Below are 27,602 nucleotides of genomic sequence, written 5' to 3'. Positions count from 1 at the left end.
CCCGTGAGCCATGGCCGCTGAGCCTGCGCGTCCGGAGCCTGTGCTCTGCAACGGGAGAGGCCACAACGGTGAGAGGCCAGCGTACTGGAAAAAAAACAAAACAAAACCCAGAAAGTGTTGCCTGTGAGGAAAGCAGCCCTAAGAGGCTGTCCAGGCAGACACGAGACGTCCCTGACATTTATGCTCCACATTTTCCCAGAAAACCACCTCTTTTGGAACAATTTACAAGGGTACTTTAAGAGACTGAAAATGTAGAGGACAGACTTGTGATTGCCGAGGTGGAAGGTGGACGGGCGAGGGATGGAATGGGAGTCTGGGATTAGCAGAGGCAAACTATTATACATAGGCTGGATAAACAAGGTCCTACTGTAGAGCACAGGGAACGATTCAATATCCTGTGATAAACCGTAATGGAAAAGAATCTGAAAAAGAATGTATATAAATGTATAACTGAATCACTTTGCCGCACAGCAGAAATTAACACAACTTTGTAAATCAACTACACTTCAATAAAGTAAATTAAAAAAAAACACACAAATGTAAACTGTTGTCAAATTTCCACCATAGGGATATTAGTTCACTTGATAAGAAAACAACTTTTGGAGCCAATTTATTTTACCATTGACACCTAACTGTAATTAATTACCTTCAAGTCTGTTTTGTTTTTCAACGGAGATGAAATGAGAAATATAATGAGTCTGCTGAATTCAAGCTCATCACTAGGGTCAAAAGCCAGGCTGGGCTTCCAGACAGTTCCTGAGAGTTCAGCACTGAGAATTCCAACTGCCCCTTTATTACTCACCTGCCTACCTGCAATAAATCAGGCTCAGAGTTAAGCCCACACTGACAGCAATATCGCACAATGACTATTTCTTATGTTTCCTTGCCTTTTCAAAACTACTCATGGTGCCAAAAAAGTTCTATTTTATCAGAGGAGTACATTTCCAACGTATTCAAATGTTACCAAAAATGTTTAACTCTTCAAACCAGTATCATATGTTTTTTTCTCCCTGTTGCTTCCTATGCACCTGGGTATGTCTTTCTATTTGGACAAGAGAATTCTCATCTCAGATCTCTTTTTGGATATAAAGTTTATAGTCCCCTTTGCAAATCCTCATTGAAAAAATGAGAAGAGTGAAGTAATCGCAGGACCCACTCCCTACCCACACCGTGCTCAATTGCTGATCAGTTTCTTTCCCGTTCACCCCAAAGCCCCAGGTTAGCAGATGCAGAGAGCCAGAATGAGGCAAGGGGGAGAGCCCCAGAGGATCTCATCGGGTGAGTGTGACCTGGAGAAAGGAACAAGCGTTCAGTACTTTTGAGGAAGGAGTTTTCAGGATAAAAGTCAGGAGTACAAAACTAAAACCCAAACCACAGCCAAGTACACATGTGAACAAACTGAGACAGGCTGGGGCCTGGGACCTGGTACCCTTTGCCGCAGCGCTTGTAGCTGGCTGAAGGTCTCTCCTGCAGCGACAGAACACAAAGAGACCTTAAGGGACTAAAAATAATGCATGCACAAGCAACTGGGACAAATTATGGACAACAAGATACAAAAAGACCAAAAACCCAACTGCCACTTCTGAAGAGCCGGGAGCAAAAGCAAGGGGGTCAGGGGCAAAAGCGGGGTACTGTTCATGCACCGTGCACACAGCACCACCTAAGTAGTGGGCAAACCACCTAAGCTACCCCTCCGGCCGACCTTTGGACCTGCCCCTACCCTCACCCCATATAAGGGACAAGCTCCCCCACCCTGAGGGAAGCAAGCAAGAGAAACTGTTACTTGTTTTCACTCCCCAGCTGCTGCAGCAAGGGCCCCAATAAAGCCTTGCCTGAATTTCTTGTCTGGCTTTCTTGTCTGGCTTCTTATCAATTTCTATTGATTAAGGAAGGCCAAGAACCCTGGTCAGTAATAAAACCACAATGCCAAGTTCATGAGATGACTGATTGCCTCCAGGTTGTTTTTATAAACACTGGACAGCCTAAAGAGCGCTGATTCTCCCCCCAGGATATTAATGGGGAAAGGATCAAGTATTTGACACAAACACACAGGGAATGTTCAATGCTTTGTCAGGTTCTTCTATTTTAAATATCCTAGGCAAATAAACGAGAAGAAAGCTTGGTGGTGAAAAGGACGGTATCTCTTATGGGAGAGAGAGAGATTCAACCAGGCAACATAAAAGTTGGAAAATCAACCCCTCTCATAAATGTTGATAGCTCAAAAAATCAGGAATGTGCTTTGGTTGTGATGTTCGGGTCTATATGACACATCCATTATGGATCAAACACTTAGAGACGCTGCAGGTTCTTCAAAGAAACAGAACCAGCTCCATGCTCCTCTTGTCTTATGAAAAATATAGTTGTGGAAACAAAAAGAGAACATTCTTAAAAAGGCAGAACCGTGTATTATTAGGGGCTAAGTGCGTGGTTAGAAATGCTCTATATAAAAAAAGAGGTGGGCAAGCACGATGTGAAGTCAGTGTCAGCCCTTTCTTTGATCTGGGTCCTGATTTAGGGTCATACGGATGAAAAACTCAAATCCTATACATTCACCTCTTCTTTCGGTGCTTCAGGACGGGAGCCTAATCGCAAGCCAACAGTCGTGGGTGAATATACACATGGGTGCAAAAACATGAAGACTTTTGTTTGAAGACTTTGGTCAGTGGAAACTAATCATCACTGGGCTTATGTTTTGTTTCCCCAAAAAGTGACTGGTATCATTTGTTTTGTGGGCAATTACCCTTAGGGAGCAGGAAAATGTATCTGCCGCTTCTGTGGACCCACGTGCTACCCCACAGAGCCAGACATAGGAAGGACAAGCTGCTTGGTAGAATCACATGAATTCTTCCCTTTCTAAAAATATTACTTTCTGGCATAAAACACTTTCCCGAGTGTGGCTCAACTCAGTCACACAGCCCAGCGATGCAGAGCTGGGATATTCAGCACGTCCTGCTTCCCACCAGCTGGGTCCCCAGAGCCCGCACCTGCGCAGTAGGGCGGCTCAGCCCCAAAGAGCTCAGTGTGTCCCAGAGAAGAGGCTGGGAGGCTGGCGGTCTCCACGCCCTGCTGCGCTGCAGCCTCCAGGATCTGTCACCACTTCACAACGCTGCACAGCAGAGCTCCTTCTGCAGTGCTTCAGTCCATCTGTCTTAGGAAACGTTCTCACTTCTACAAAACCATCATTTCCTGAGCGGATTTCTTTTTTGGAAACATCATTAAATAAAAACACAAAAAGAGAAAACAGTCACTGTTTCTTCTTTTCCTAACCCACGTCTTTGTATGACATCATTAAAGAGAAGCAGTGAGCCCCCTGTTTAGGGAGGGCACATTGTAGAGTCAGGGGACGTAGAGGCACATGGGGTCCCCCCCACTTTTAAGCATCTCAGATCGGACACTAACTTGGCTTTGTTTTACCGTTTAAGACAGAAAGAGTGAATATCCAAACCAGCGTTTTATTAACTTTAAAAGTCAACGCTCCTTTTGGATAAATGAAACAAGGACAAGAAATCCATCATGGGGTGGGGTCCCGCTTCTCACTGGCAGGGGAGGGGAGGGATAACCCCTTATGTTTTTCCACAGCCCAGAACATTCTCTCAAATGTTAATTTCTGTAATTGGCACTGTAATAGAGAAGAACAAATCTGACTCCATATTGGATCTGTTTCTTTTACTTTAACCTTTGTATTCTATTGCTTTTGCTACAAGTTAAGAATGTTGCCTGTAGCCTGAAATGTAGCCCATTCTCAAGGCTGTGACCTTTAAAGGTATAGCATTTTCCCATTCATATAGAGATAAAAAGTTGCAGAACAGAGAATAACATTTGTCTTGTTGGAGGTTTATAGGAACACCATGGCCTGACCTACGTGGACAGATGCAATAACAAAGGATTCCAACACCAAGGAGTCTGCAACAACCAGCCACACCCCCTCCCCCTTTTAGTATAAAAGAAGCCTGAATTCTAATTCAGGTAAGATGGTTCTTTGGGACATTAGTCCACCTTCTTATCAATCTGCTGGAGATTCCAATAAAGTGGCTATTCATTGCCCCAGCAACTAGTCTCTCAATTTATTGGCCTTTCGTGCAGCGAGCAGTCTGAGCTTGGACTCAATAACAGCATGGTAAATAATAAATATAAAATATAATACTTAGTATTCAAACTACATATCCCTCTCCCCACATAGCCATTGAGAATCTCTGCTCTGAAAGGCCTTAATTGCTGTTTCTAATCAGTCCAATAAATAGAACCATTTAAAATATAAAATGAGGGACTTACCTGGTGGTCCAGTGATTAAGAACCTGCCTTCCAGTGCAGGGGATGCAGGTTTGATCCCTGGCCAGGGAACTAAGAGCCCACATGCCGCAAGGCAACTAAGCCCACATACCGCAACTACTGAGCCCGCACACTCTAGAGCCTGCGTGCTGCAACTAGAGAGCCCGCACCACAACTAGAGAGAAGCCTGCACACCACAGCGAAAGTTCCCACATGCCGCAATGAAGATCCCGCGTGCCGCAACTAAGCCCCGACACAGCCAAATACATACATACATACATAAATAGATAAATAAATAAAATAAAATGTAAAATGAGCTTCCTGCTCCTCAAATGACCAAATTGTATTTACTTTTAATCCAGAGTTTCCCAAAACAATATTACATTCTAACCATTCCACTGTACCAAAAAAGCAGACTTTCCATTGTACAGGTTTTGTACAGGTGAAATCTCATCACTGGTCAGCCCTGGGAAATACACCACAATCAGAAAGATTCCACTGAAAGCTTGGTAATCCTGTGTTTATGAAAAGATAAACAAGCACTGGCAAATGGAAATTTTAATATGAGTGAGCTGAGGGGCTAGCTTGAAAGAGATGATGGTGAAAACTGAGAGATGGGCAGAAAAACTGGTTAAGTGTATCGGTGAGTTTTTAAGCCCTTTTGTTTCAAATTCTCCTTACATTTTCATCCCACTGAGCAAACAGAAGCCAACAGAAAAGACTTCCCACAAGAACCCAGCAGCACATCTCCCTACCCATGAAAATTACCACCAGCCTTTCTCTTCTGTTCCTGGGGCCAGCTTTCCACCCGGCCAGGAGGTCCCAGCCCCACTCACCTACCAAATACTCAGCCCAGCAGGTCTACCTTCTTTCCACAAGCAATGTGACTCTCCCATCTTAAAAGAAGAAGCTAACCCTTCTCCTGACCCTCCACTTCCCTGCCAGCTACGGACCATTTTCCTGCTCCTCTGTGTAGCAAAACTGTAAACCATTATCCACCTCTTACCTCTAATTCCTCCCCTATCTCTTTTTTTTTTTTTTTTTTTTTTTTGGCGGTACGTGGGCCTCTCACTGCTGTGGCCTCTCCCGTTGCGGAGCACAGGCTCCGGAAGCACAGGCTCAGCGGCCATGGCTCACAAGCCCAGCCACTCCGCAGCACGTGGGATCCTCCCGGACCGGGGCACGAACCCGCGTCCCCTGACCGGCAGGCGGACTCTCAACCACTGAGCCACCAGGGAAGCCCTCCTCTCTCTTTTTAATAGACTTTACTTTTTAGAGCAGAACGGTTCACAGCAACATTGAGTAGAAGGTACAGAGAGTCCCATAAACTCCCTGGCTCTACACAGCCACAGCCTGCCCAGTAACCAGCATCCCCCATCAGAGTGGTACATTTGTTACAAGGGATGGACCTACACTGACACATCATTACGGCCCAAAGTCCAGAGTTTACCTTAAGTTTCACTCTCGGTGTTGTACATTCTATGGGTTTTGACAAATATATAATAACATGTATCCATTATTATAGTATCATACAGAATAGTTTCTCCTTGCCCTAAAAATCCTGTGTTCCACCTATTCACCTTTCGCCCCATCCCCTGGACACTACTTTTTGCTGTCTCTATAGTTTTGTCCTTTCCAGAATGTCCTATAGTTGGAATCATACAGTATGTAGCCTTTTCAGATTGGCTTCTTTCACTTATCAATATGTATTTAAGTTTCTTCCATATGTTTTCATGGCTTGATAGCTCATTTCTTTTTGGTGTTGAATAATGTTCCATTGTCTGGAGGTTTCACAGTTTATTTACCCATTTACCCACTGAAGGACACTCTCTCACTGTCTTCTGAATCTTACTCAGGTTGGGTTTTTACCCTCACCAACTCACTGACCTTGCCCTTGCTAAATCCAGTGGCCAGTCTCAGCCTTCACCTATTCATGCCTCCTTGCAACAGCGCTAGCACTGATCACCTGACCTCCAGGCCACGGAGGTCACCTGCTTTTCCTATGACATCACTGATCACCTCTGAGGCTCTCTCATTTGTTTCCTCCTCTTTCGGATCTCTAATGTGGGACAGCCCAGACTCACACATCCCAACAGCTACTCAGTATCTCCACTTGGCCATCACACAGGCATCTAAACTTAACACGTCCATAGCTGAGCTCCCAACCTACTTCTACCTGGGTTTATCCCCTCAGCTAGTGGCACCTGCACCTCCACCTCACTGTGACTGAAGCCAAAAGCTCTACAGTCATGCTCATCTCTTCTTGGTTCCTTTCATCCACATCCAATCCATCAGCAAACCCTACAAATGGTTCTGCCATTCAAGAACGTCCGCATTGGACCAATTCTCACCATCCCCCGCTCTACTACTGTGGTCCAAGCCACCAAAATCTCCCTGCTGATCACAGTAATGGTCCTCCAACTGGTCTCCCTGATCTGCCCAGACTCATACACTCTACTCTCCCAACAGTAGCACAGTGACCCTGCGAAAACAAGTCAGATGGTGTTTCTCCTCTGCTTCAAATCCTCCAGTGGTGCTCTGCCTCATTCTCTCACAATAAAACCCAAGTCCTTATTATGGCCCATATGGCCCTACCTGATGTGACCCCCATATCTCTCTAATTTCATCTGCTACCACACCCTGCTTTTACTCAGCTCTAGTCACACCAGCCTCCTAGCTCCATGACAGGCTCAGTCCTGACTCAGGGCCTTTGCATGTGCTGTCCCTGCTGCCTGGAATGGTCTTTCCTCAATATCCATTTGGCTGGCTTACTCACCCACTTCAGGTCTTTATTCAAAAGTGGCCTACTCAGAGAAGGCTCAGCAAGCCCCCTTATATAAAACATCAATGCTCTCCTCAGTGCAAACCTTGTATCACCCTTCCCTGTTTTACTTTATTTTTCCTTAGCACTTAGTTTATGTAAAGTATATTATAAATTTGTAAGTTACTTATATTGATTATTATCATTTGTCCTTTCTTGAATGTATATCCCATGGCAGGAATTTTGGTCTACGTTGTTCCCTGATGTCCCTGGGCCCATGAGCCATGGCCGCTGGGCCTGCGCGTCTGGAGCCTGTGCTCCGCAACGGGAGAGGCCACAACAGTGAGAGGCCCGCGTACAGTAAAAAAAAACAAAACCAAAAAAACAGGACTGTCAGAGCACTGGAGTTTGAGTCCCACACTCTGCTCCCAACTGCTTCCGGTTAAACAGGACATTTACATTCACATCCTTAAGCCTATAGGGGAAACTAAGGGCCGCCCTGCTATCCACAGTTTAATGATCGAAGGAAGCAACGTTAGTGAGAGTAGTTTGAACTGAAAAAGCAATATCAAAATGTAAATATTCTTACTGAGTGCTTACATCTCCTATTGTATCCTGATCTCATTCATTGTCACTGCTGAACACTGGTCTCTACAGTTTCTGGTACCCAGCAAATACGCAGTAAATGAATGAATGGAACTATCGTTTTGTTGTGTACTGGACTATTCTAACTCCCCCTTCACAGTACTAAAAGCTAAACTGGTTTTCCCATTAATTAGTTCATTAAAAGCGAACTGGTTTTCCCTACCATTAATGAGGTTGGGTGTTTTCTTCGTAAATCATATGCTTCTAGCATCACCTCATTTCAGATTGCTTCCCCACCCTCAAACAAAAACAAGCAAAAAATATATCCCCCAAAAAACAAAACATGGAATTTTAGACACTGGACACTACCAAAATGTGTCTCCTTTTCAGACTGACCTTAAACACTAAGTAAATTTAATCTTTTACAGGGTATTATTCAAGATTTTAGATAAATCAGCACCACAATTTTGTTCTGCTACAGAGAAGGATCAAATGGGCCTCCAAATTCTGTCTTAAAAAATTAGCAGTTTAAGGAATGCAGTAAAGTAAATATTCTCAGATTCAAGAATATTTCTTAATTCCTCAGAAAATCGAACATTAGGTTTCATGAGCCATCAACATTTTCCAAGTATATTATGTTAATCTGGCTTTTTTAAATGTACTGACCTACATGAGAATGCCCTGGGGAAGAGCCCTAAAATACATACTCTAATGGAGTTTTCCTCTTAAAATGTTAGTTTTTGTTACATACTTTTACTGTTTCATACCTGACCGCAGGTGCAAATGATAAGTCCATCTATTGTACGGTAGATTTCTAAGGGTCACAGAATGAACCTGTATTGCTTGTAACCTCCTCTCCACCCCATGCTTCTCAAGGATCCCACAGCTATTTTCATACGATTCACTCATTGGCAATGGATACAATTTTCATTGAAATGACACATGGAATCAAACCAAAGTTAACAATAACCTAGCCTTTGTATGGGCCAAGGAGGCAGCTCTGACGCAGAGCTACAGGTAGACACTGGACACTGGGAAGACAGGTTTCAAAACATTTCTGAGAATAGAGAATATGGCCACTCAGCTCATATCTTCAAAGGCAAAGGCTGTTTAAAAGATGAGAAGCTTCCAGAAGCTAAGTTCTGAGAGCTGAACTGCAAAGGAACCTGATACGGAAGAAAAACTGGAGGACAAAGAAAGAAGTTGGCAGGTCGGGACACTGCAACAGTGAATTGCTTCTGGGAAGAGGTACAAACCCAGGATAATGAGAAAGGGTGACTGAGACCACCAAGATTAGTATGTGTACAGCAGAAGCACCCAATTAAGTGCAAGACAAAGAAACCACATCCTGCACGTGGCCTGCTGGATGTGGTCAGCAAGCAGTAGTAACTACCGGAACCACCGAACCAGATCCCCTGGTGAAGTCTAAGCAGCAAACAGAGGACAAATCATTGCCAGGAGAGCCTGCAGCAGTGTCTCCACTGGATCTCGACAGGGACTGCGGGCAGTTAAAAAAAGGGTGAGCTCCAGTATTGTAAGACTGTGAAAAAAATGGACCCTTGAGGCTTCTCGTCCATGAATTGACCTTCTCATCCTACCTGGTCAATAGTACAAACAAAACATTCTCCTTGATATGATCAGGTGGTTTGCATGTCACAACTTATCAGCTTCAAGTTAGAGCTGAAATTTTTAGGGAAAAAATGTAGGAAACAGGGCAAGCATGTCCATGTAAAAGTGAATTCATGCAGAACATAACATGAGAGGAATTATTAACTTTGGCAGCAGGCTTGAGGGGAATGAAGAGAACATTGCCTGAAGTAAGCAGACAGAGCACATATTAACTGCTGCTGAGCCCGTCAGCAAACGTCCCACTCCCACTTAGGACACAAAGCTATGCTTTCCTCTTCCAATGAGCACAGCAGCACACATGTATTGACAGAACCGGCGTACCAGGGTCATGGCATCTTGGGCAGACACTGTCTGGTTTGTGGGGCTAGAGGTTAGAGTTGGTTTTCAGGTCCAAGGCCAGGTTGAGCTATGATCCCTCTCCAGGGACTAGGACAGGGTTCTGCCCGCATCAGAGGGGATCGAACCAGAAGACAGGCTCAGTCACCAAAGCTTCTGGATGACACACTCTCTCTACCTCTGCATTTAATGAGAAATGGAGAGTTACCTGCTGGGGAAAAGGCTGAACCCATCGGCCTTTAACGAGAGCACACACAGGAACGACCCCACTGTGTGAGAAGCGTGAAGATGCTTCTTTGGGAACATATCACTAAGATTCTAGCCCAGCCTCATTGCACAGGTGAGGGGAAAAAAGGGGAGGCTGGAAAAACTCAGAAGCAAAGGAATCATCTCACTGGGTTCCTGCATGCACACGCCTTTTAAAACATGCGAAGTGGACAGATGAAATTGAGTGGCTTTATTGCACTTTTAGGTAGAAGGGAGAGTGGCTTTCAAAACCATCATGTATATGAGCAAGGAGGAATTCAATTAAATTCACGCTGAGTTAACGCGCTGCATACTCTCTTCAATGTACCAGGGCACAGGCTAATTTTTTTCTGCTTTTGAGCTGATAACTGTTGGGCTTAAAACCCTACTCATTAAGGAGAAACATAATAATGAGGTGGGCCTAATTAAACTCTGTGTCTTCGAGCAACGACTCTCCGCCTCTTACCCAATAGCTAAACAGACATCAGCTAGCCAGCGTGTGACACGCTCTCGTGGGCATATACCCTGGTGTGGTATCCGGTTGGTTCAAAAGGGAAAGAAACACTATGATAATCAGTAACCATCACGCCTTTTAGAATTACGAATTCCCAACACTGGTAGAAATAAAACAGACCGTGGATGGTGCAAAATTCTCCCAGCCAGAGGTAATGCATTTTTTTTTCCTATTCAAGAAAGCTTATTAGAATGGAAGTAAGGATGACATTATTATAAGAATAACATTTAACCTATTCTAATTTAGTCTTTTGGAAATGCCCGAGCCCTGCCTCTCACCTGCTTCAGGGGAGCTCTGTATCACTTTTCTGCGGGGCTCTTACTGCCCTGAGAGTACATCTGACCAAGGAGACCTTGGGGCAGGGGTAGGGTCTAACACTGAAATTCACCAGGGTGGATTCTCAGAGGTTAGATGGCAGATTCTTTTTTTTTAATTAATTTTTATTGGAGGATAGTTGATTTACAACGTTGTGTTTCAGGTGTACAGCAAAGTGGATCAGTTATACAGACATATATCCAAGTCTTCTTTAGATTCTTTCCCCATATAGGTCATTACAGAGTATTGAGGAGAGTTCCCTGTGCTATACGGTAGGTCCTTATTAGTTATCTATTTTATATATAGTAGTGTGAATATGGCACTCCCAATCTCCCAATTTATCCCTGCCCCGACCCCTTTCCCCCTTGGCAACCATAAATTTGTTTGGGCAGATTTTTATTTATTTATTTTTGGCTGCATTGGGTCTTCGTCGCGGTGTGTGGGCTTCTCATTGCGGCGGCTTCTCTTGTTGTGGAGCACAGGCTCTAGGCGCACGGACTTCAGGAGTTGTGGCTCATGGGCTTAGTTGCTCCGTGGCATGTGGGATCTTCCCAGACCAGGGCTTGAACCCGTGTCCCCTGCATTGGCAGGCGGATTCTTAACCACTGCGCCACCAGGGAAGTCCCTTGGGCAGATTTTTAAGAGAATTAAAAACCTAATCAACTTTGCTTTGCTTTTCAACATTTCCACATATGGGAATCTCTCAGACTCGCCAAGGAGCTGTGGAAATACCTTGGCTACGAAAACAACTGTGCACGTGTGGGTTCAACACGGAACACACTTCTTGAGTTCACGGCTTTCCAATGAGGTAGCAAGAAGAAAAAGGAGACTTTGCTAGAGTGATCACGTGTGTGGTTAAAAATAAAAGTCACATCTGATGAGGAAGAAAACAGAATAAGACCGTGAATTTAAAGATGTAGACTAAGGGGTGTCTTTGCCTCAAAGCATTTATGAGTTTTCATAGAGCTGTTCTGCCATCCCAGCTTCCCTGTGAAGAAAGGATTTGTAATACTGGCTGCCCTTGAGGCAAAAATGAAGACTAGCAGATTAGAGCAAAGCCAGACATCCTTATGCTGAGTCTGTGCACTAGGGAATCCTCTTGAATGATTATGAAATGCAAAGAACCGCATGTATAATATGCGTGTTTCTTTTAAAGTCAGGAGCTTGGTCACTCAGGAAAGGGGCTGAAGTTGAGATTTTAGTCTGTCCAAAGAGGACTAACTTAGAGCCAAGTAGAAGTATACACATGATCTGGGGAATGGCTATTCTACCGACTTTGAAGTTTTCAACACTATTTAGAAATGCTCCTTTGTAACTAAATGACATACTAATAACTACAAGAAACACTGATTGCCTCAGCCTGGAGAGCTTATTCACCATCCTGTGGCAGAAGCCACGAGAACTTGCGGGGAGGGACCCAGCTCGCCATAGCCTCCCTGCGTCCCCCAGAAACACACCAAAGTCTGGGGGCTGGGCAACCCACAGACGGGTGAGGAGGTGAAGGAGAACAGGCCTGGGGTTGTTTCCGGCCACATACACACCCGGCAAGAACCTGAGCAACATGGTGATCCACGTTAATCTCATGAGGGTGTGGGCTGTGAAATTCTCGGTATGCCAGGCCACGGTGATCTCCCTTATCCCACTGCCCCAGGGCCTAGAAGTCCCCATTTATGTCCACTTACGAGCTCTGTGTGAGCTCTTCCTGGGGCCCTTCCCCACCCTATCCTGCAACTCTCCATACTCTGGTGGTCCTCTGGGCACTTCTGTCTCTTCTTCAGTGCAAGCTACCTGTGTTTGACTGACTGCAAAAGCCTCAGAGCCATGGCCCCTACGTTTAGCTTCCCTCCTCTTAAGCCAGTCTGCAGGCCGGACTGTTCATCATAGCGCAGGCTCAGGAACCTGCAGTGGCACCCTATTACCCACAGAGTCACACGCAAACTCTGCTTCCCACATTCGAGGCCCTCGCCTCTACATGTACATCTCTTCAGGGGCTCACCCACAGGTGGCTCTGGGCTGGGTGAGGCTGGCATCCCATGCTCTCTCGAAGGCCAGGCTCAATTCCTCTTTGGGTACCAGTGCTGAGCATACGTGAGGCTTCTCTGAGCACCTCAGCCCACCCTGGTCTCCCCTGCAAAATCCTACAGCTGCCCCCAGGGCCTCACAGCACATAGGTATCTATCTATACCCCGTACGGCTGTTTATGTATTAGTTTACCCTCCGCAGCTGGACTGCAGCCTTCTTTTTTTTTTTTTTGGCTGTGCTGGGTCTTCATTGCAGTGTGTGGCCTTCTCTGGTTGTGGCGATCAGGCTCCAGAGCGCGTGGGCTCAGTAGTTGCGGCACGCTAGCTTCTCTAGTTTTGGCCCAAAGGCTTAGTTGCCCTGCAGCATGTGGGATCTTAGTTCCCTGACCAGGGATCGAAACGGCATCCCCTGAATTAGATGGTGGATTCTTTTTATATATATATAAATTTCTTTACTTTTGGCTGTGTTGGGTCTTCGTTGCTGCATGCAGGCTTTCTCTAGGTGCGGCGAGTGGGGGCTACTGTTCATTGCGGTGCGCAGGTGTCTCATTGCGGTGGCTTCTCTCGTTGTGGAGCTAGGGCTCTAGGCACACGAGCTTCAGTAGTTGTGGCTCGCAGGCCCAGTAGTTGTGGCGCACGGGCTTAGTTGCTCCGTGGCATGTGAGATCTTCCCGGACCAGGGCTCGAACCCGCGTCCCCTGCATTAGCTGGCGGATTCCTAACCATTGTGCCACCAGGGAAGTCCTAGATGGTGGACTCTTAACCACTGGCCCACCTGGGAAGTCCCTGGACTGCAGGCTTTTTGAAGTCAGTGGTTATCTCTTTCAGCCATTTTTTTTTTTTTTTTTTTGTGCGGTACGCGGGCCTCTCACTGTTGTGGCCTCTTCCGTTGCGGAGCACAGGCTCCGGACGCGCAGGCCCAGCGGCCATGGCTCACGGGCCCAGCCGCTCGGCGGCGTGTGGGATCTTCCCGGACCGGGGCACGAACCTGCGTCCTCTGCATCGGCAGGCGGACTCTCAACCACTGCGCCACCAGGGAAGCCCCAGATGATCTTTTTAAATGGTAGATGTTCAGCCAGAGCTGCTAGGAGAACGAATGCAGGCTTAGATAGTGTTCCATAAACTACTAACAGAAGTTTGCATTTTTGTCGCTGTCGTTGTCAATTTCAGTTTGTCCTTTCCATCTTTAAATATAAGATGCATCGGGGAGGCGGGGCGTACAAGGTGGAGGATTGCTGGTCCCCTTGGCGGAGGTGAGGCCGGGGCTCCGCTCCCCCTGCTGGGCACTGCATCTGCATCACTGGCCAGTGGCTGTTTTGCTGCCACGGCTCAAGTCCCAGCACTGGTGGCAGGTAGGTCGTGATGTGGCGGCTTCTCTCCCCACTCATAACTTCTCAGTGGGGCATCTGACACCCAGGCAGCTGCAGAACAGCCTCTCCGGCTGCTTTAATTAACTTAATCCACCTAACACCAGTCTTTAAATAATTGAGTGCCTTGGCAACCAGTGTTCAAACATTTGAAGAATTTTAGTTACAATAAGGTTTAACCTTTTAATTCTAGTTTCAAACACTGCTTTCCTTCCTGTTACGCACAAGCGGAGACGACATCAAAAAAACAACATTTGAGAAAAAGAAGAGGACGCTTAGACCATGGACGGCCATGAGCAGGGAGCTATACAAATGGGACCATTTCACGTGGCAATTTGGCAAACTTAGAAAACCAAAATACTCTGAGGAAATGAAAATTACTCAGGTGGTTTTCTGAGCCACGTGATCATTTTCCCATTTGTTACAAACTGTAAATGTGTTTATTTGAAACTGACAGACTCTGAAAATGTCTAGATCCCTTGTGGGAAAAACAAAAAACTCATGTTTTTCTTATTTACTTCCTAAAAGGAGAAGCGACCTAGATTGATTCCTTGGTAACTTAAATGTTAGCTGCTCCTAAAAAAAGTATACCAAAGGTATTTATTTATTGTTTTTCTTTGGACAAAATATAATGTAAATTTTACATTGAACTGTATCAAATGCTAAATATACGATTGTTAAACTTAAGAAAATATGAAGCAAACCCTTCTGCCCTTTCCCCCCCAGTTTCCCACGCAGCCTTACATAATACTAAAGTAGAAAACAATACGACAGTTTAGATGCTCTTTCTTAGCTTGGAGGTTGAAGCACAGAGTTTAAACTATGGTTAAATGCATTCCTCAAAGGGCAACTCAGCCCAGAGAATTCACATTTTCAATCTGAGTACTTTTCCCTCTTTTCTATTTAAGGACACTCTCTTTCTCCTTCAAGGACACTCTCTTTCTCCTTCAAGGACAAGTTCAGATATCACCCCTCAAAAGCCTTTAACCTCTGCAGTCAGATAAATGATGCAGGTGATGCTACCTGAAATCAAGGCCCGCTGAACAAATGGAAGCAGTTACAGTCTCCCCAGGCCACCACACTGGGGTGAGTGTATGCTTTGTGGAGACCCCTGGACACCCAGTAGGGATCTCAAGCTCAGCAGGCCCACATCTGAGCTCCACCCAACACCCCATCCTTCCCCAGCTTTCCCTCCGTCTCCACACGGCCAGGGGCTCTGACCAAAAACCTGGGGGGGGGTCCCTCTTGACCACTCTGTCTCACAAGTCACATCCAATCCATCAGCAAACCCTGTGGGTTCTGTCATCAATACATACCTGAAATCTGACAACTCTCACCACCTATTTCCACCGCTCTTTACTAAAAATCTCCCAATACTCTCCACCTTGCTGAGAGAACAGCAAGATGCTCTGCAGTGGCCTATGACATCCTCCACCACGGGCCCCATCACTCCCCCTCTCACTGGGATCCAGCCACAGTGGCTTTCCAGCTGCCCCTCCAATATGGGGACCCGGTCCTGGAACACAGTTCCCCAGATGGCTATATAATGGCCTCCCACCTCCTTCAGCTCAAATGCCATCTCCTCAGGAAGGCCTCTTTTGGCTTCCTCATCAAAGACCACCCTCCTGGACCCCACCCTGCCCCGAGCACACACTAATACATGCTCCCTAGCTCCTTGGTTCCCTTCGCTGCAGGACGTTTCTCCTTAGGAGATTTATCCCCATGGTACGTACTATGCACTTAACTTAGTTATCTTGTTTCCTGCATCTCTCCCCCTCCTAGATGGACACATCCAGGAAGGCAAGATCCCCAAGGGCCCAGTAAACACTGGCTTAAGAATCCCTTCGTCCTTCCTTTAGATCACCTAGGACCCTTCACAGGGCACTGAGTGGACATGAGGCACTCAGCTACAACTGCTTTTATACTGTGAATAAAAAATATTGCCTGCTATGTATCAGTAAACAATGCTGCAGCCATCAAGCCTTCACATTACAGCCGCCTGATCGTGCATCCTGAGACTCAGGATTAGAAGCACAGGACGCTGGCCTCAGATAGCTGAGGTGCATATCAAAGGAATGAATTCAGTGAGCCCAGACTTTGCATCTTCCCCTACATAGAAAAGCACTAAATTCCTTAACTTGAGAGGCCCGGTTTTCCTTAATTAACAGTAATCTCTTGATGTTCTGACTACCTGGTCTCTGTTGCAAAAACTCCTCTATATCCTGGCTCCCCCTATGCCTTTTCAGAGCAGTCCCTCAGAGTTATCTGAGATGCTGTGTCCCAAGCTTGAAGTCCTCAGAATGTCCGCCGAATAAAACAAAATTCTCAACTTTTAGGTTGTGCAAAATTTTTCAGTTGACAATATGAATAACTTCAAAAGTTATTAAAGCAATTTGGGCCTCTGTCTCTCCATCAAGGCAATGGAATTATATCTAAAGGCCTCTTGAAAATGAAGAACATCTTTAGAACCTTCCTCATTTTCCAGAGGAGGAAACAGATTCCCAAGTGTGAAGATATGTGCCTCAAATTGCACTTAATGAGGACCTACTGAGTGCTGGGGATGGGAAGGGAGGCTGAGAATGTGCTCAGACTCAGGGCCGCTCTTGGGAGAGGTCAGATAGGAAAACAAATGATGTCAGTACAAGGTGGTACGTGCTGTAACATTAGAATGGACCGTTCCAACATAAGGTAGTACACAAGGCCTTATGGGAGCCATCAGGCAGAAGGCTCACTGATTAGACCATGCTGCAGACCGAACAATGAAAACCAGGGTCTGAAAAAACCGCAGGAGGCTTCCATAAAGCTGAGTGGAAAGGGGACTGAGGCATCCACTTGATTAAACAGCTTAACTCGGGTCACGGTGCCATCAAAGCAGTAACAAGGGCCGGACATTACCATCAGAGCCTCCAACTCTTATTCTCATGTGCAATCTATGGACCACATCCAAGGCAAATGAAAACTAGCATTTTTTACTCTGTGTGCTTTTGCTGTCTCTGCTCTGCACCCATTAGCCAGGGTTATACTGACACTGCATGAACTGGGTCTCTGAGTTCCCCGGAAGCTTTCTGCCTAAAGCTCATCACCAGGTATCAATCCACCCAGGCTTCAGAGGGCAGGCTTTGATTTCACAGAGCAAGTCGACCTGAGCCCGAGGAGCCAATGCAAACAGACTCTGATTTGGGATTGAGCATATGGGAGCCAATTAAAAAACACTGCCCGGGGCTTCCCTGGTGGCGCAGTGATTGAGAGTCCGCCTGCCGATGCAGGGGACACGGGTTCGTGCCCCTGTCCGGGAGGATCCCACATGCCGCGGAGCGGCTGGGCTCGTGAGCCATGGCCGCTGAGCCTGCGCGTCCGGAGCCTGTGCTCCGCAACGGGAGAGGCCACAACAGTGAGAGGCCCGCATACTGCCAAAAAAAAAAACACTGCCCATGTCTAACATAACCCAATTAATCTCTTCAATATAAGAATTGATTCTGTTTTACCAGTTCAAGAGGAGAAACATGAACACGGCTAGATAATAACAGACAAGCCCTGCTGGTCTGATCATGCTAAGGGAGAGAATCACACAGCCCTTTCAGATACAGCCCCTCTATACCTCCAAACCCCCTTCTTTTTTTTTTTTTTTTTGCATACCATATCATTTCATTTATATGACATTCTAGAAAAGCTACAGCAAAGTAGTCGTCAGTTTCTGACTTTGGGTAGAAGAAAGCGACAAGAAAAGAGCATGAAGAAACCTTGTAGGGTGATGGATGTATTCTCTATCTTGATGATGCTGGTGGGAAAATTCATACAGCTGTATCCTTAAAAAGGATATATTTTCCCGTACGAAATTACACCTCCATCATCCAGATTTAAAATGAACAATCAAAACAAAGAAACTTATTGGAAAAGAGCAGAGAAACCCATGAGAGTCAAGCAAAAGTACGGCATATTCCTTGAAAACTACAGAATATAGTTTTTATTTGTCGAAAGTGTGGAATAAGAAAGCCAGCAACTCCCCACCCCACTTTCTTCATTTTGACCTCTGGTCAGGGGCACAGCCCTGCCCCGACAGAGAGTGGCCACAAACTCTGAGGACAAGGAATCTACCCAGAAGGAACAAAGCAAGTCAGAGCACCAACTGAGTGAAGGAGAGAGAAAGAAACATCATGGCGGTGAAGACTACGCCTCTGAAGTTGCCCACTTTTCGATAGAGAGACAGCCTTTGTCTCATGCCGGTAAGAGGCGGTATGATCACACGCCAGTTAACGGAGAAGCAAAGCATCTCAGTCTTTCACAGATTTGGCCACAGTTGGGATCGAATGATGACATCTCTTAAGAATAAAATCTAGCACAGGGCACTCTAACTACGCCAAGGAGAGCGTACGGTGTAGACACCGTCTCTGTGCCTGAAGCCAGCTTGTAGTAAGTTGACCCACGTGAGCTGGACATTGGTATGGGTTAAAACGGTTGAGCATTAGCAATTCCACTTGCTCCAAGCTTCCAGCACTCTGCTACTCCTCCACGTTGGTGCTCTGCCCCAACGACCAGCAGTGCCATAAAACTACTTGTCCTGAAAGGCACCAGACTTCCCCCTAGGCTCCTGGGATAATTGGAGATTGTATTGTTGACAAGACTTACAGTTATATCACAAAAGCAACACATACTTTCTTTCAAGATACATTCATTTATAACAGTACAGTATGTCCCAGGTGCCATAAAACAGGCACAGATAACAGCATATTTATAGTCTTGAAAAAAACAATCTTTCAAAATACTAAAGAACTGATGTTCTATACACAGGTATGGGTTTACACATTAAACACTAATATCTACTCTTTGATCATTATTGGGTGGAAATGTTTCTAGAATTTATCACACACATCTGTGTTTTCTTAAACAGAAGCATGTTGAAGTATTGTTCTCGGTATTTCCATTATCAATTCAATATATTTCAATTATATCAATTACTAGACTGTGTTCTAAAACAAGGATGTCCAACCCAACCCAGGCAAATGAAATTGTTGGCTGCAACAGTAAAGACCTTAAAAATTATGTTTGTGCTCCTATATATTTTGGGGAGGGGTGGAGGGGTTATTCGTACAACTAAAAAATAATTACCTGAGTAATTCTGTATTAGTTTGCTGGGGCTGCCATTACAAAGTGACTGGGTGACTTGAACAAAGAAATTTATTTTCTCCCAGTTCTGGAGGCTGGAAGTCCAAGATCAAGGTGTCTGCAGGGCTGGTTTCTTCCGAGGCCTCTCTCCTTGGCTTGCAGATGGCCACCTTCTCACTGGGTCCTCATTTTAACTTAATCACCTCTTCAAAGGTCCTACCTCCAAGTATATAGTCACATGTTGAAGTACTGGGGTGAGGACTTCAACATCTGAATCTGGGGGACAGGAGTCATCCCAAAACAACCCCCTATGCCCAGACACTAGGTAAAACTCAAGTTCTTAATTCAGACACATCTGGATTTAAATCAAGGCCAGTCACTTCTAGCTCCGTGACCTAGTTAGAGAAGTCACTCAAGCAAAACTTCCGTCCCAGCCTCTGTAAAGTTAGGATACTGACACCTACACCTCATCACTTCCTGGCAATACACAGAAGGTAATATATGGAAATACTGCCTGGCACACGGTATCATTTTATTTCCCTGGTTTTCAAGGTATGTGTCTTTTCATGACCTTTCTCTTAACGTTTGCCTGGAGCTGCGCCTTTCCTTTTTTCATTTTTCAGGGGCCTGAAAACCAGATCATTGAATTTGTTAGGATTAAATGTAAAGGCTCAAAATCAAGACCAAAGGCTCTCCTGTGAATAAATAGTGCAAACTTCTGCACGTGGGATGTCAGATCTCTCTTCTGGCTGATAGAGTTTGCTTGTTTGCTTCTGGTGGAATTTCCTTCCTTGTTGTCATTTCTGCTCCAGATATAATATAGTATTTACTGCACATTTTAGATAAGGTAATCCCAACATGAAGTGTAGCTCTGTCACCATTAAAAAAGAAAAGAAAAAAAGCAGTGTGTCACAGATTTGACCAAAAACTAGTGACACATCCTATAATAAACAATCATTTGTTCTGGAAGAGGCTATGGGTGGCAGTGCATAATTTAAATGTTGCAAACCACTTAGAAAAACAGCACAAAGAAACCTGAGGGAGCTAAACTGTCTTCTAGAAAGTTTTCCAAAAGGAAGTAAGGCACTTAGAACTCCTCTGACTTAGAGTTCCTTCCAAGCATCATGTTAAGGAGGGGTTGACAAACTTTTTCTACAAAAGGACAGACAGTTAATATTTTAGGGCACATGGGCCTCTAGTTTCAGTCACAACTCCCAGCTCTGCCACTGGACGTGGAAAGCAACCATTATACAGAAGCAGATGGGTGTGTGGCTGCACAGCAATAAAATTCGTTCGTGGATGCTGAAATGTGATTTCCAAAAAACGTTAATGTGTCAGGAAGTACTGTTTTCCTTTTGACTTCTTTTCAGCTATTTGAAGATATAAAAACCATTCTTAGCTTGGGACACACAAAAATAGGTGGAGGGTCAGATTTGACCCTGAAGCCATAGTTCACCCACCGCTATTCTATTCTAAGAGCTCAATAAATATCTGTTGTTGGTGAAAATACACTTCTCCTTCTGAAAATAATCTGAAAACTAAGGATCCATCAGGCACCTCCCATTACCTTTTCCCACCCTCTTTTTTTGAAAACTGCCAATGCTGCCGACCTGACTAACACAAAGGCCATTAGAAAACAAGCCAAATTAAGTTCCTTTTCTGGGCCCTTTAAATAAGAGTCTTAAAACAGCTCTTCATAACAAGGGACAAGGCAGCATGCCTGCAAATGACGGAAACGGGGACTGAGCAATCGTGTGGACCCCATACTCCTAAAGCAGCAAAGTTGTGGCAGTTTTAATCACATATACATACAAAAACTGTATATTTTCCCCATCCACCATCATGATAGAGCCTTGCTTAGGGGGATGAATACTGAAGCAATATGTAGTAAACTGACATGACAAACTGTTCTTTTTTTAAAATTATTAATCACAGAAATACAAAATCAGTTTAATTAATATAATTAACATATTATAGCATATTAAAGATCGATTAAAAATCACAAAATTATGTCATTAGAGAAAAAGCATTCGTCAACAAGCAAAACTCTTTCACAGTAAAAATGCTCAATAAACACTTAATAGAAGAGGATTTCACCCTGATAAAAGAGAATATATGCCATTTCATTTTGTTGATTATTTCCTTTGTGTAGAAGCTTTTGAGTTTGATGTAGTCCCATTTTTGTATTTTGGGCTTTGCTACCTGTGATTTTCAGGTGAAATCCAAAAAATATTGCCACGACCAACGTCCAAGAAGTTTTCCTTATGTTTTTTGAGGAGTTTTACAGTTCTAAGTCTGTGTTTAAGTCTTGCTTACAAATGGAATATTAGTTGGGCATAAAAAGCAGCAAATCTTGCCATTTGCAGCAACACGGATGGACCCGGAGACCATCATACTATGTGAAGCAAGTCAGACAAAGACAAACGTCACTCGATATCACTCATATGTGGAATCCCATTTAAAAAACGACACAAATGAACTTATTTACAAAACAGAAACAGACTCACAGATCCTGAAAACAAACCCATGGCTACCGAAGGGGAGACACTGGGGGGAGGGACAAATCAGGAGCCTGGGTTGAACATACGCCTTGGTTCTTCTTTTTTAAAAATTAGCATAGGGCTTCCCTGGTGGCGCAGTGGTTGAGAGTCCGCCTGACGATGCAGAGGACACGGGTTCGTGTCCCAGTCCGGGAAGATACCACATGCCGCGGAGCAGCTGGGCCTGTGAGCCATGGCCACTGAGCCTGCGCGTCCGGAGCCTGTGCTCCGCAACGGGAGAGGCCACAACAGTGAGAGGCCCGCGTACCGCAAAAATAATTAATTAATTAATTAATTAAAATAAAAATTAGCATAGCTATCAGCAAAACCTTTTCACTCCATATAAACTTTTAACCTTGTGTTAAATACTGAAATTTATGTACAGAATAGCATATCAAACGTATTTGTATATTTAAAAATTATTATAAAGACAACTATCTAAACACCATCTAAATTACAAAATGTAACACATTAGTAACTGAGAAGACACACATGAGACCCTCCAGAATAACACTCCGTCCTGCCATTTTATTAGTAACTACCCTCTAGATGTCTGTAGTAATCTTTTTTTTTTTTCTTTTTTTTTTTTTTGCGGTACGCGGGCCTCTCACTGTTGTGGCCTCTCCCGTTGCGGAGCACAGGCTCCGGACGCGCAGGCTCAGCGGCCATGGCTCACGGGCCCAGCCGCTCCGCGGCATGTGGGATCTTCCCGGACCGGGGCACGAACCCGTGTCCCCTGCATCGGCAGGCGGACTCTCAACCACTGCGCCACCAGGGAAAACCTGTAGTAATTATTTTTATACATATCATGTTGTTGTTGTTTATGGTTCCCTTATTTTAGGTAAAATTTACGCATGGTCAAATGTACAAATCCAAAGTTCAAAATTCAATGTATCTGGATAAATTCATACACCGGTGTCAACTACAGTCCTACCAATAAGCAGATTACTTCCATCACCCCAGAAATTACTTTTGTGCTCATTCCTCATTCAGAATTATCCCCTAGTCCTTACCTCTCTTCCACTGTATATTTCACTAGATGTTAATTTTGTTTATTCTAGAACATCACATAAATGGAATTACAGACTAATACTTTTTTGTATTTGGCTTTTGCTCATAATATTGTACATGAAATTCATACCCGTTTTTGGACAAACTGTTCTTAAGAATGAATGAGATTGCTCACCATGTTATATGGCTACTGAAGAAAAATTATTTCTTACTCTCCAAGAATCACCTAGATATTATTTCTTTAATCCTTGAAAAAAAAATCACGGTTATGTGGGAAATACCCACATGTATAATAACCTTCTTTTATTTTTATACAGCCCTGCCCCCTGAAAAGGTAAAAGTGGACTGCAATTTCTTCCATGCTCACGATTTCCATGTAGATGTTGCTCTAGATCTTTTTATAATCAAGAAGTAAACAGATGTTCAATTATTTGCTGGAAATAATTCAGAGTCCTTGGCAGAGAAAAGAATGAAGAGAACATTGCTGAATTACGAACCTAAGGCTTCTTCCAAACAGACCATGAAGGAAGACTTTACCCAGTTCTTTCCAGAAATGGAAGCTTGTACTTTCTGGGAGAAGATTCTGCCATCAGTGAGTTCGTGTTCCTGTGTTATGATGGTGACTACCAAGAACCGCAACTTTGTAACGCCCATTGTTACCATTCTGGCCAAGCCAGGGGTTGACTGCACTGATTGACAGGGTGACAATTATCTCAGTGAGTTGCCATCATCCGTGGTAGAAGAGTTTTTAAAAAATTACAGGTGGCGGGGGGGGGCGGGGGGGGTGATGAATTGGGAGATTGGGATTGACATATATACACTAATATGTATAAAATGGATAACTAATAATAACCTGCTGTGTACAAAAATAAATAAAATTCAAAAAGAAAAAAAATTACAGCGTGTCTAATATCTACCTGAAGAGAAGCATAAACCACGATTCCAATTCATTTGAGTTGCCTGGTACTTTTCCAGAAAATATTTTTCTAGCAATGAAGTACACTAGATTGACCCTAAAAATTACCTGATCCTCTGCCACAAAACCAGTAACACATGGAACATCACACATGTCACAGGATGGGTCAATATAAAACCGAAAAAAGAGTATCTATGATTTAGAATAAAATTCTACATTTTTATTAACGTTCTATTTGAATTAATAAATTCTATTCTATCAATGACAAGAATTCACTGATTTGCTAGTTTTACAAACCAAGAAGCAAATGTTTTTCATCTAGTTTATCCTTAAGTGCCCCCTTGCACTGATTTCCTAAATGAACTCTTGTTTTGCCTGAATACACACTTTCTTAGGAACTACAATGCAATCCGAATACCAATAATAAGACATCTTTCCCCACCTTTTTTTTTTTTTTTTTTTTTAACAAGAACTGCAGATTTTTCTAGTTGCAAAAAGGGAGGGAGGGAATCTGGGAAAGAACTGCCTGTTCAAGATGTAAACTAGTATTTTTGACATTTAATTAGGTGCATCTGATGTTGAGATTATACAAGAGCTGCATCAGTGATGGAAAATCCCACCCAGGAGCAGCAAACCTGTTCTTTTCCTCATAATACAGTTCTTACTCCTGTTCCATCTTTGAAGTACCGTTATTTAGAAAGTACTAAAACTTATCATCATTCTCCATAATATTTACCCAACATTGTGACCTAGCTGTAGACCTTCTGCAGCTCAGTGAAACCACTTACTTCTGCAGAGAAGAAATGATTCCCGATTTAGCACAAACATACTCCAAAGGAAAGACAAGGTGAGTTCTAAAGGATCTAAGGAACAGGGTGAGGTAAACACGGTGAAAGCGAGACTGGTCAGGAGAACAAAAACGAAAGAGCAGCGTTGGAAAAGTTAAAAAGTAAGATAACAGGTCTGTCTTAAGGCTACTTTTAGAAAACGTCACAATACAAAGTAGAATTCTACTTCGTTTATTGCAGGGCAGACTCCTGTCAGTTTAGTAATTCACCCCACACTTGAGTCACCGTATTACATGAAACCTGGATAGTATACCATTACTCATTACCAAATAATTAGCAGAACTGGGTTTAACCCAAGGGGATTATAAAGAAATAATCCCTGGGAGGCGATGGGGAGAAGGCAGAATCCGAGAAACACAAGTTGATTCACCTGTAAAGGTGGGGGGATGGTGTACTGCACGTCCTGGCAGGGAAATCACGAGGCCCAGGTTCCAGGACGGCACCGGCAACCAGGAAGCGTGTGACCTTGTGGAAGCCTCTTAAGATGGGCTGTTCTAAGAACTGACCTCATGGATAGAGGCGGGACGGCGCGCCGGATGTTCTCTGAGACCACTTGCCAGGGTCCAGAGCCCAATGGATAACACCTGCTCCTCAGGTGTATACGTGCCTCACTTGGCCACTGCTGGGACAACTTAGCCTGCTCCGTCCAATCTGGCATAGTTTCTGCGCCCTGGGGCGTGGGGCCGGCCTCCTCCCGCCCCCAGGACATCCTCCATCCGTGAACGTCCTGCCGGGTGGCCGGGTGAGCAGTGCGAGCGAAGTGGCGCCTAGGAGTTAAAGGGTGGCCTCGCACACGGAAAGTTGAAAAAAAAATGCTGAATCAGGGTGCCCCCATTTTGCCGGTTCACGGGCAATCGGATGCTCCCTTCCCTCAAACCTCCTCCCGCTCCGAAAAGAAACCGGATCGGCCTGTGCGCTCAAAGGTCACCTGCGATGAGCAGAGCGCTGTCACTCGGCTAACCCTAAAACGGCCCCCACGACAGAAAAGAGCCGAAAACACCACTGCATCATCCGAAGAGAGGCCCCCTCCGGAAGGTGACCCTTTAACGCGTTATCCTTCGGTTCCGCAGCCTCGGCCGGACGGGGTGGGGGAGGGAGGGAGGTGAGCGCCCTCGGAGCACCGGAGAGTTTCCACCAGCCCCGGCCTCGCCGCGCGCTGGCCAGGACGGTACCGACTCCAAGTGGACGGTCCGGTGTAGGATGTCCCGAACTAAAAACCGCAGCCCGAGGGACCCCTGCAGCCGCCCAGGCCGAAGGGTTAGGGACCACGATCAAAGAGTTCCGGGCGGCCACCCCCGAGTCGCGCTCTGAGGCCACCTCGCCGGCTTCCGGCGCCGCGGAGCCGGTCCCCAGTGATCAGAGCCCGAGGGGCCCGGGGATGGAAGGAGGAAGGCGGGGCGGGGGGGCGGATCAGGGGGCCGATCGGGGCCGGGGGCGCGGGGCGGGCCTCCTACCTGTGGTGGAGAGCACGGTGCTGGCGAAGAAGAGCGCGGAGGTGAAGTCCCAGTTCCAGTTGCCCGAGGCGTTGCTGAGCACCGACACGCCATAGTTGCTGGCCTCCAGCACCCGGCCCAGGAACTGCTCGAGCTGCGGCTCGGACAGGCACTCGTGCTCCTCCAGGAAGCGCCGCTTCAGCTTGCGCAGCTCCTGGCGCAGCAGGTCCTCGTAGGGCAGCTCCACCGACGAGAAGACCACGGCGCCGAAGACCAGGTAGAGCAGGTAGCCGAGCACCAGGAAGCCGAAGCACCAGGCCGAGCGGTGCCGCTCCACCAGGCGCACGCACGAGCTGCCGGCCAGGGACTGCAGCATCTTCTCCGCCGCCCGGCCGCGAGGCCCGCGCCGCAGACCGGCCCGCCGCCCGCCCGCTCCGGAGAGCTTCTTCACCCTTCTTTTCCTGTTTCCTTGCAAATAGAAGAAACCTAGATGATGTGGCGCTGACGTGGTGGCCGGTTCAGGTAGCCCAAGAGTCGCCCGAGATTGCCGAGCAAACTTGCAGGCTGCACGGGGCGCTGGGCGCGCTGCCGGGGAGCCCCCGCCCTTGACTCCGCCCTCCGGGCCGCCCGGACCCCGCCCCGCCCCGCGGCCTCGCCTCGCGGCGCCTCCGGCTCCCCGCCCGGGTTCCCCTCCCAGCCCGCCCGAGCGCCCGGCAGGCGGGGTGGGAGGGAGTGTGTGCTTGCGTGCGTACGTGTGTGTGTGTGTGTGTGTGTATACACACTTCTGTGCTGTTCGCTGCCGCTCCAAGACCCCAGTCCCAGCTACACCGTTTCCCACCTATTTCTTCTTAAAGCCACTACTACAGCAAAGAGAGCGCTGGAATACTTTTCATCTTCTCTTACTGGGCGGAGCGGGTTGAGCAATCTGGTGCCAGTGATGATGGTGAAAAGACCGGAATCTCAGGGCTGGAAGGCACCTGGAACCTGGAGAGGAAGGCAGAGTTTCGGAAAAGCCACATTTCTGAACCCTAATTCTTTAGAACGTGAAGAGTGAAGAAAGGTCCCAATATGTCAACTACCAGAAGAAACTGAGCTTTCCCGAGTGGCATGTCTTTTTAAGGGGACGACCTTGCTGTGGGCCAGAGTCTGGTTGGTGCACCCTTTTTGCAAAGGCAATTTGAGGGTAGGTTTCAAGAGCCTTGAAAGAGTTTATGTGCTCTGACACCGTGATGTGTCCTAAGAAAAAATAATCAGGGAGACAAAGACTTACAGAGAAGGCTGTTCATAAACAATATATATCTATATTATATACGAAATAATGAAGAGTCAGGAACAATCTAACTATTCCAAAATACAGGAATGGTTAAATAAATTATGATATCTCTAAAAAAGAATGAAATAATGCCATCTGCAGCAATGTGGATGGACCTAGAGATGATCATACTGAGTGAAGTCGGTCAGATAAAGAAAGACAAATACCAGATGATATTTTTATGTGGAATCTAAAATATGACACAAATGAACTCTTCTATGAAACAGATTCACAGACATAGACTTGTGGTTGCCAAGCGGGAGGGGGTGTGAGGGAGGGATGGATTCAGAGTTTGGGATTAGCAGATGCAAACTATTACATATAGGATGGATAAACAACAAGGTCCTACTGTAGAGCACAGGGAACCATATTCAGAATCCTGTGATAAACCGTAAT

The 27,602-nt window shown here is 45.6% G+C and overlaps 1 protein-coding gene across 1 annotated transcript in view; it reads right to left on the bottom strand.

Annotated features, from left to right (window-relative positions):
• KCNK1 (potassium two pore domain channel subfamily K member 1) overlaps positions 1–26,534 on the bottom strand; it is a 55,779-nt gene extending 29,245 nt beyond the window's left edge. Inside the window, exon 1 of the mRNA XM_022553131.3 lies at positions 25,916–26,534. Coding sequence (XP_022408839.1) covers positions 25,916–26,270 — 355 coding nt within the window. The 5' untranslated portion in view covers positions 26,271–26,534. The remainder of the gene's footprint in view (positions 1–25,915) is intronic.
• Between the last annotated feature and the right edge of the window lie 1,068 nt (positions 26,535–27,602).

Source organism: Delphinapterus leucas, chromosome 16 (genome assembly GCF_059928025.1).
Source record: "Delphinapterus leucas isolate spDelLeu-1000000601 "Yukka" chromosome 16, BTC_Dleu_Yukka2, whole genome shotgun sequence".
NCBI lineage: Eukaryota > Metazoa > Chordata > Mammalia > Artiodactyla > Monodontidae > Delphinapterus > Delphinapterus leucas.
Note: the sequence above shows the minus strand (reverse complement) of the source record. Positions and strands in the feature narration are given on the sequence as shown.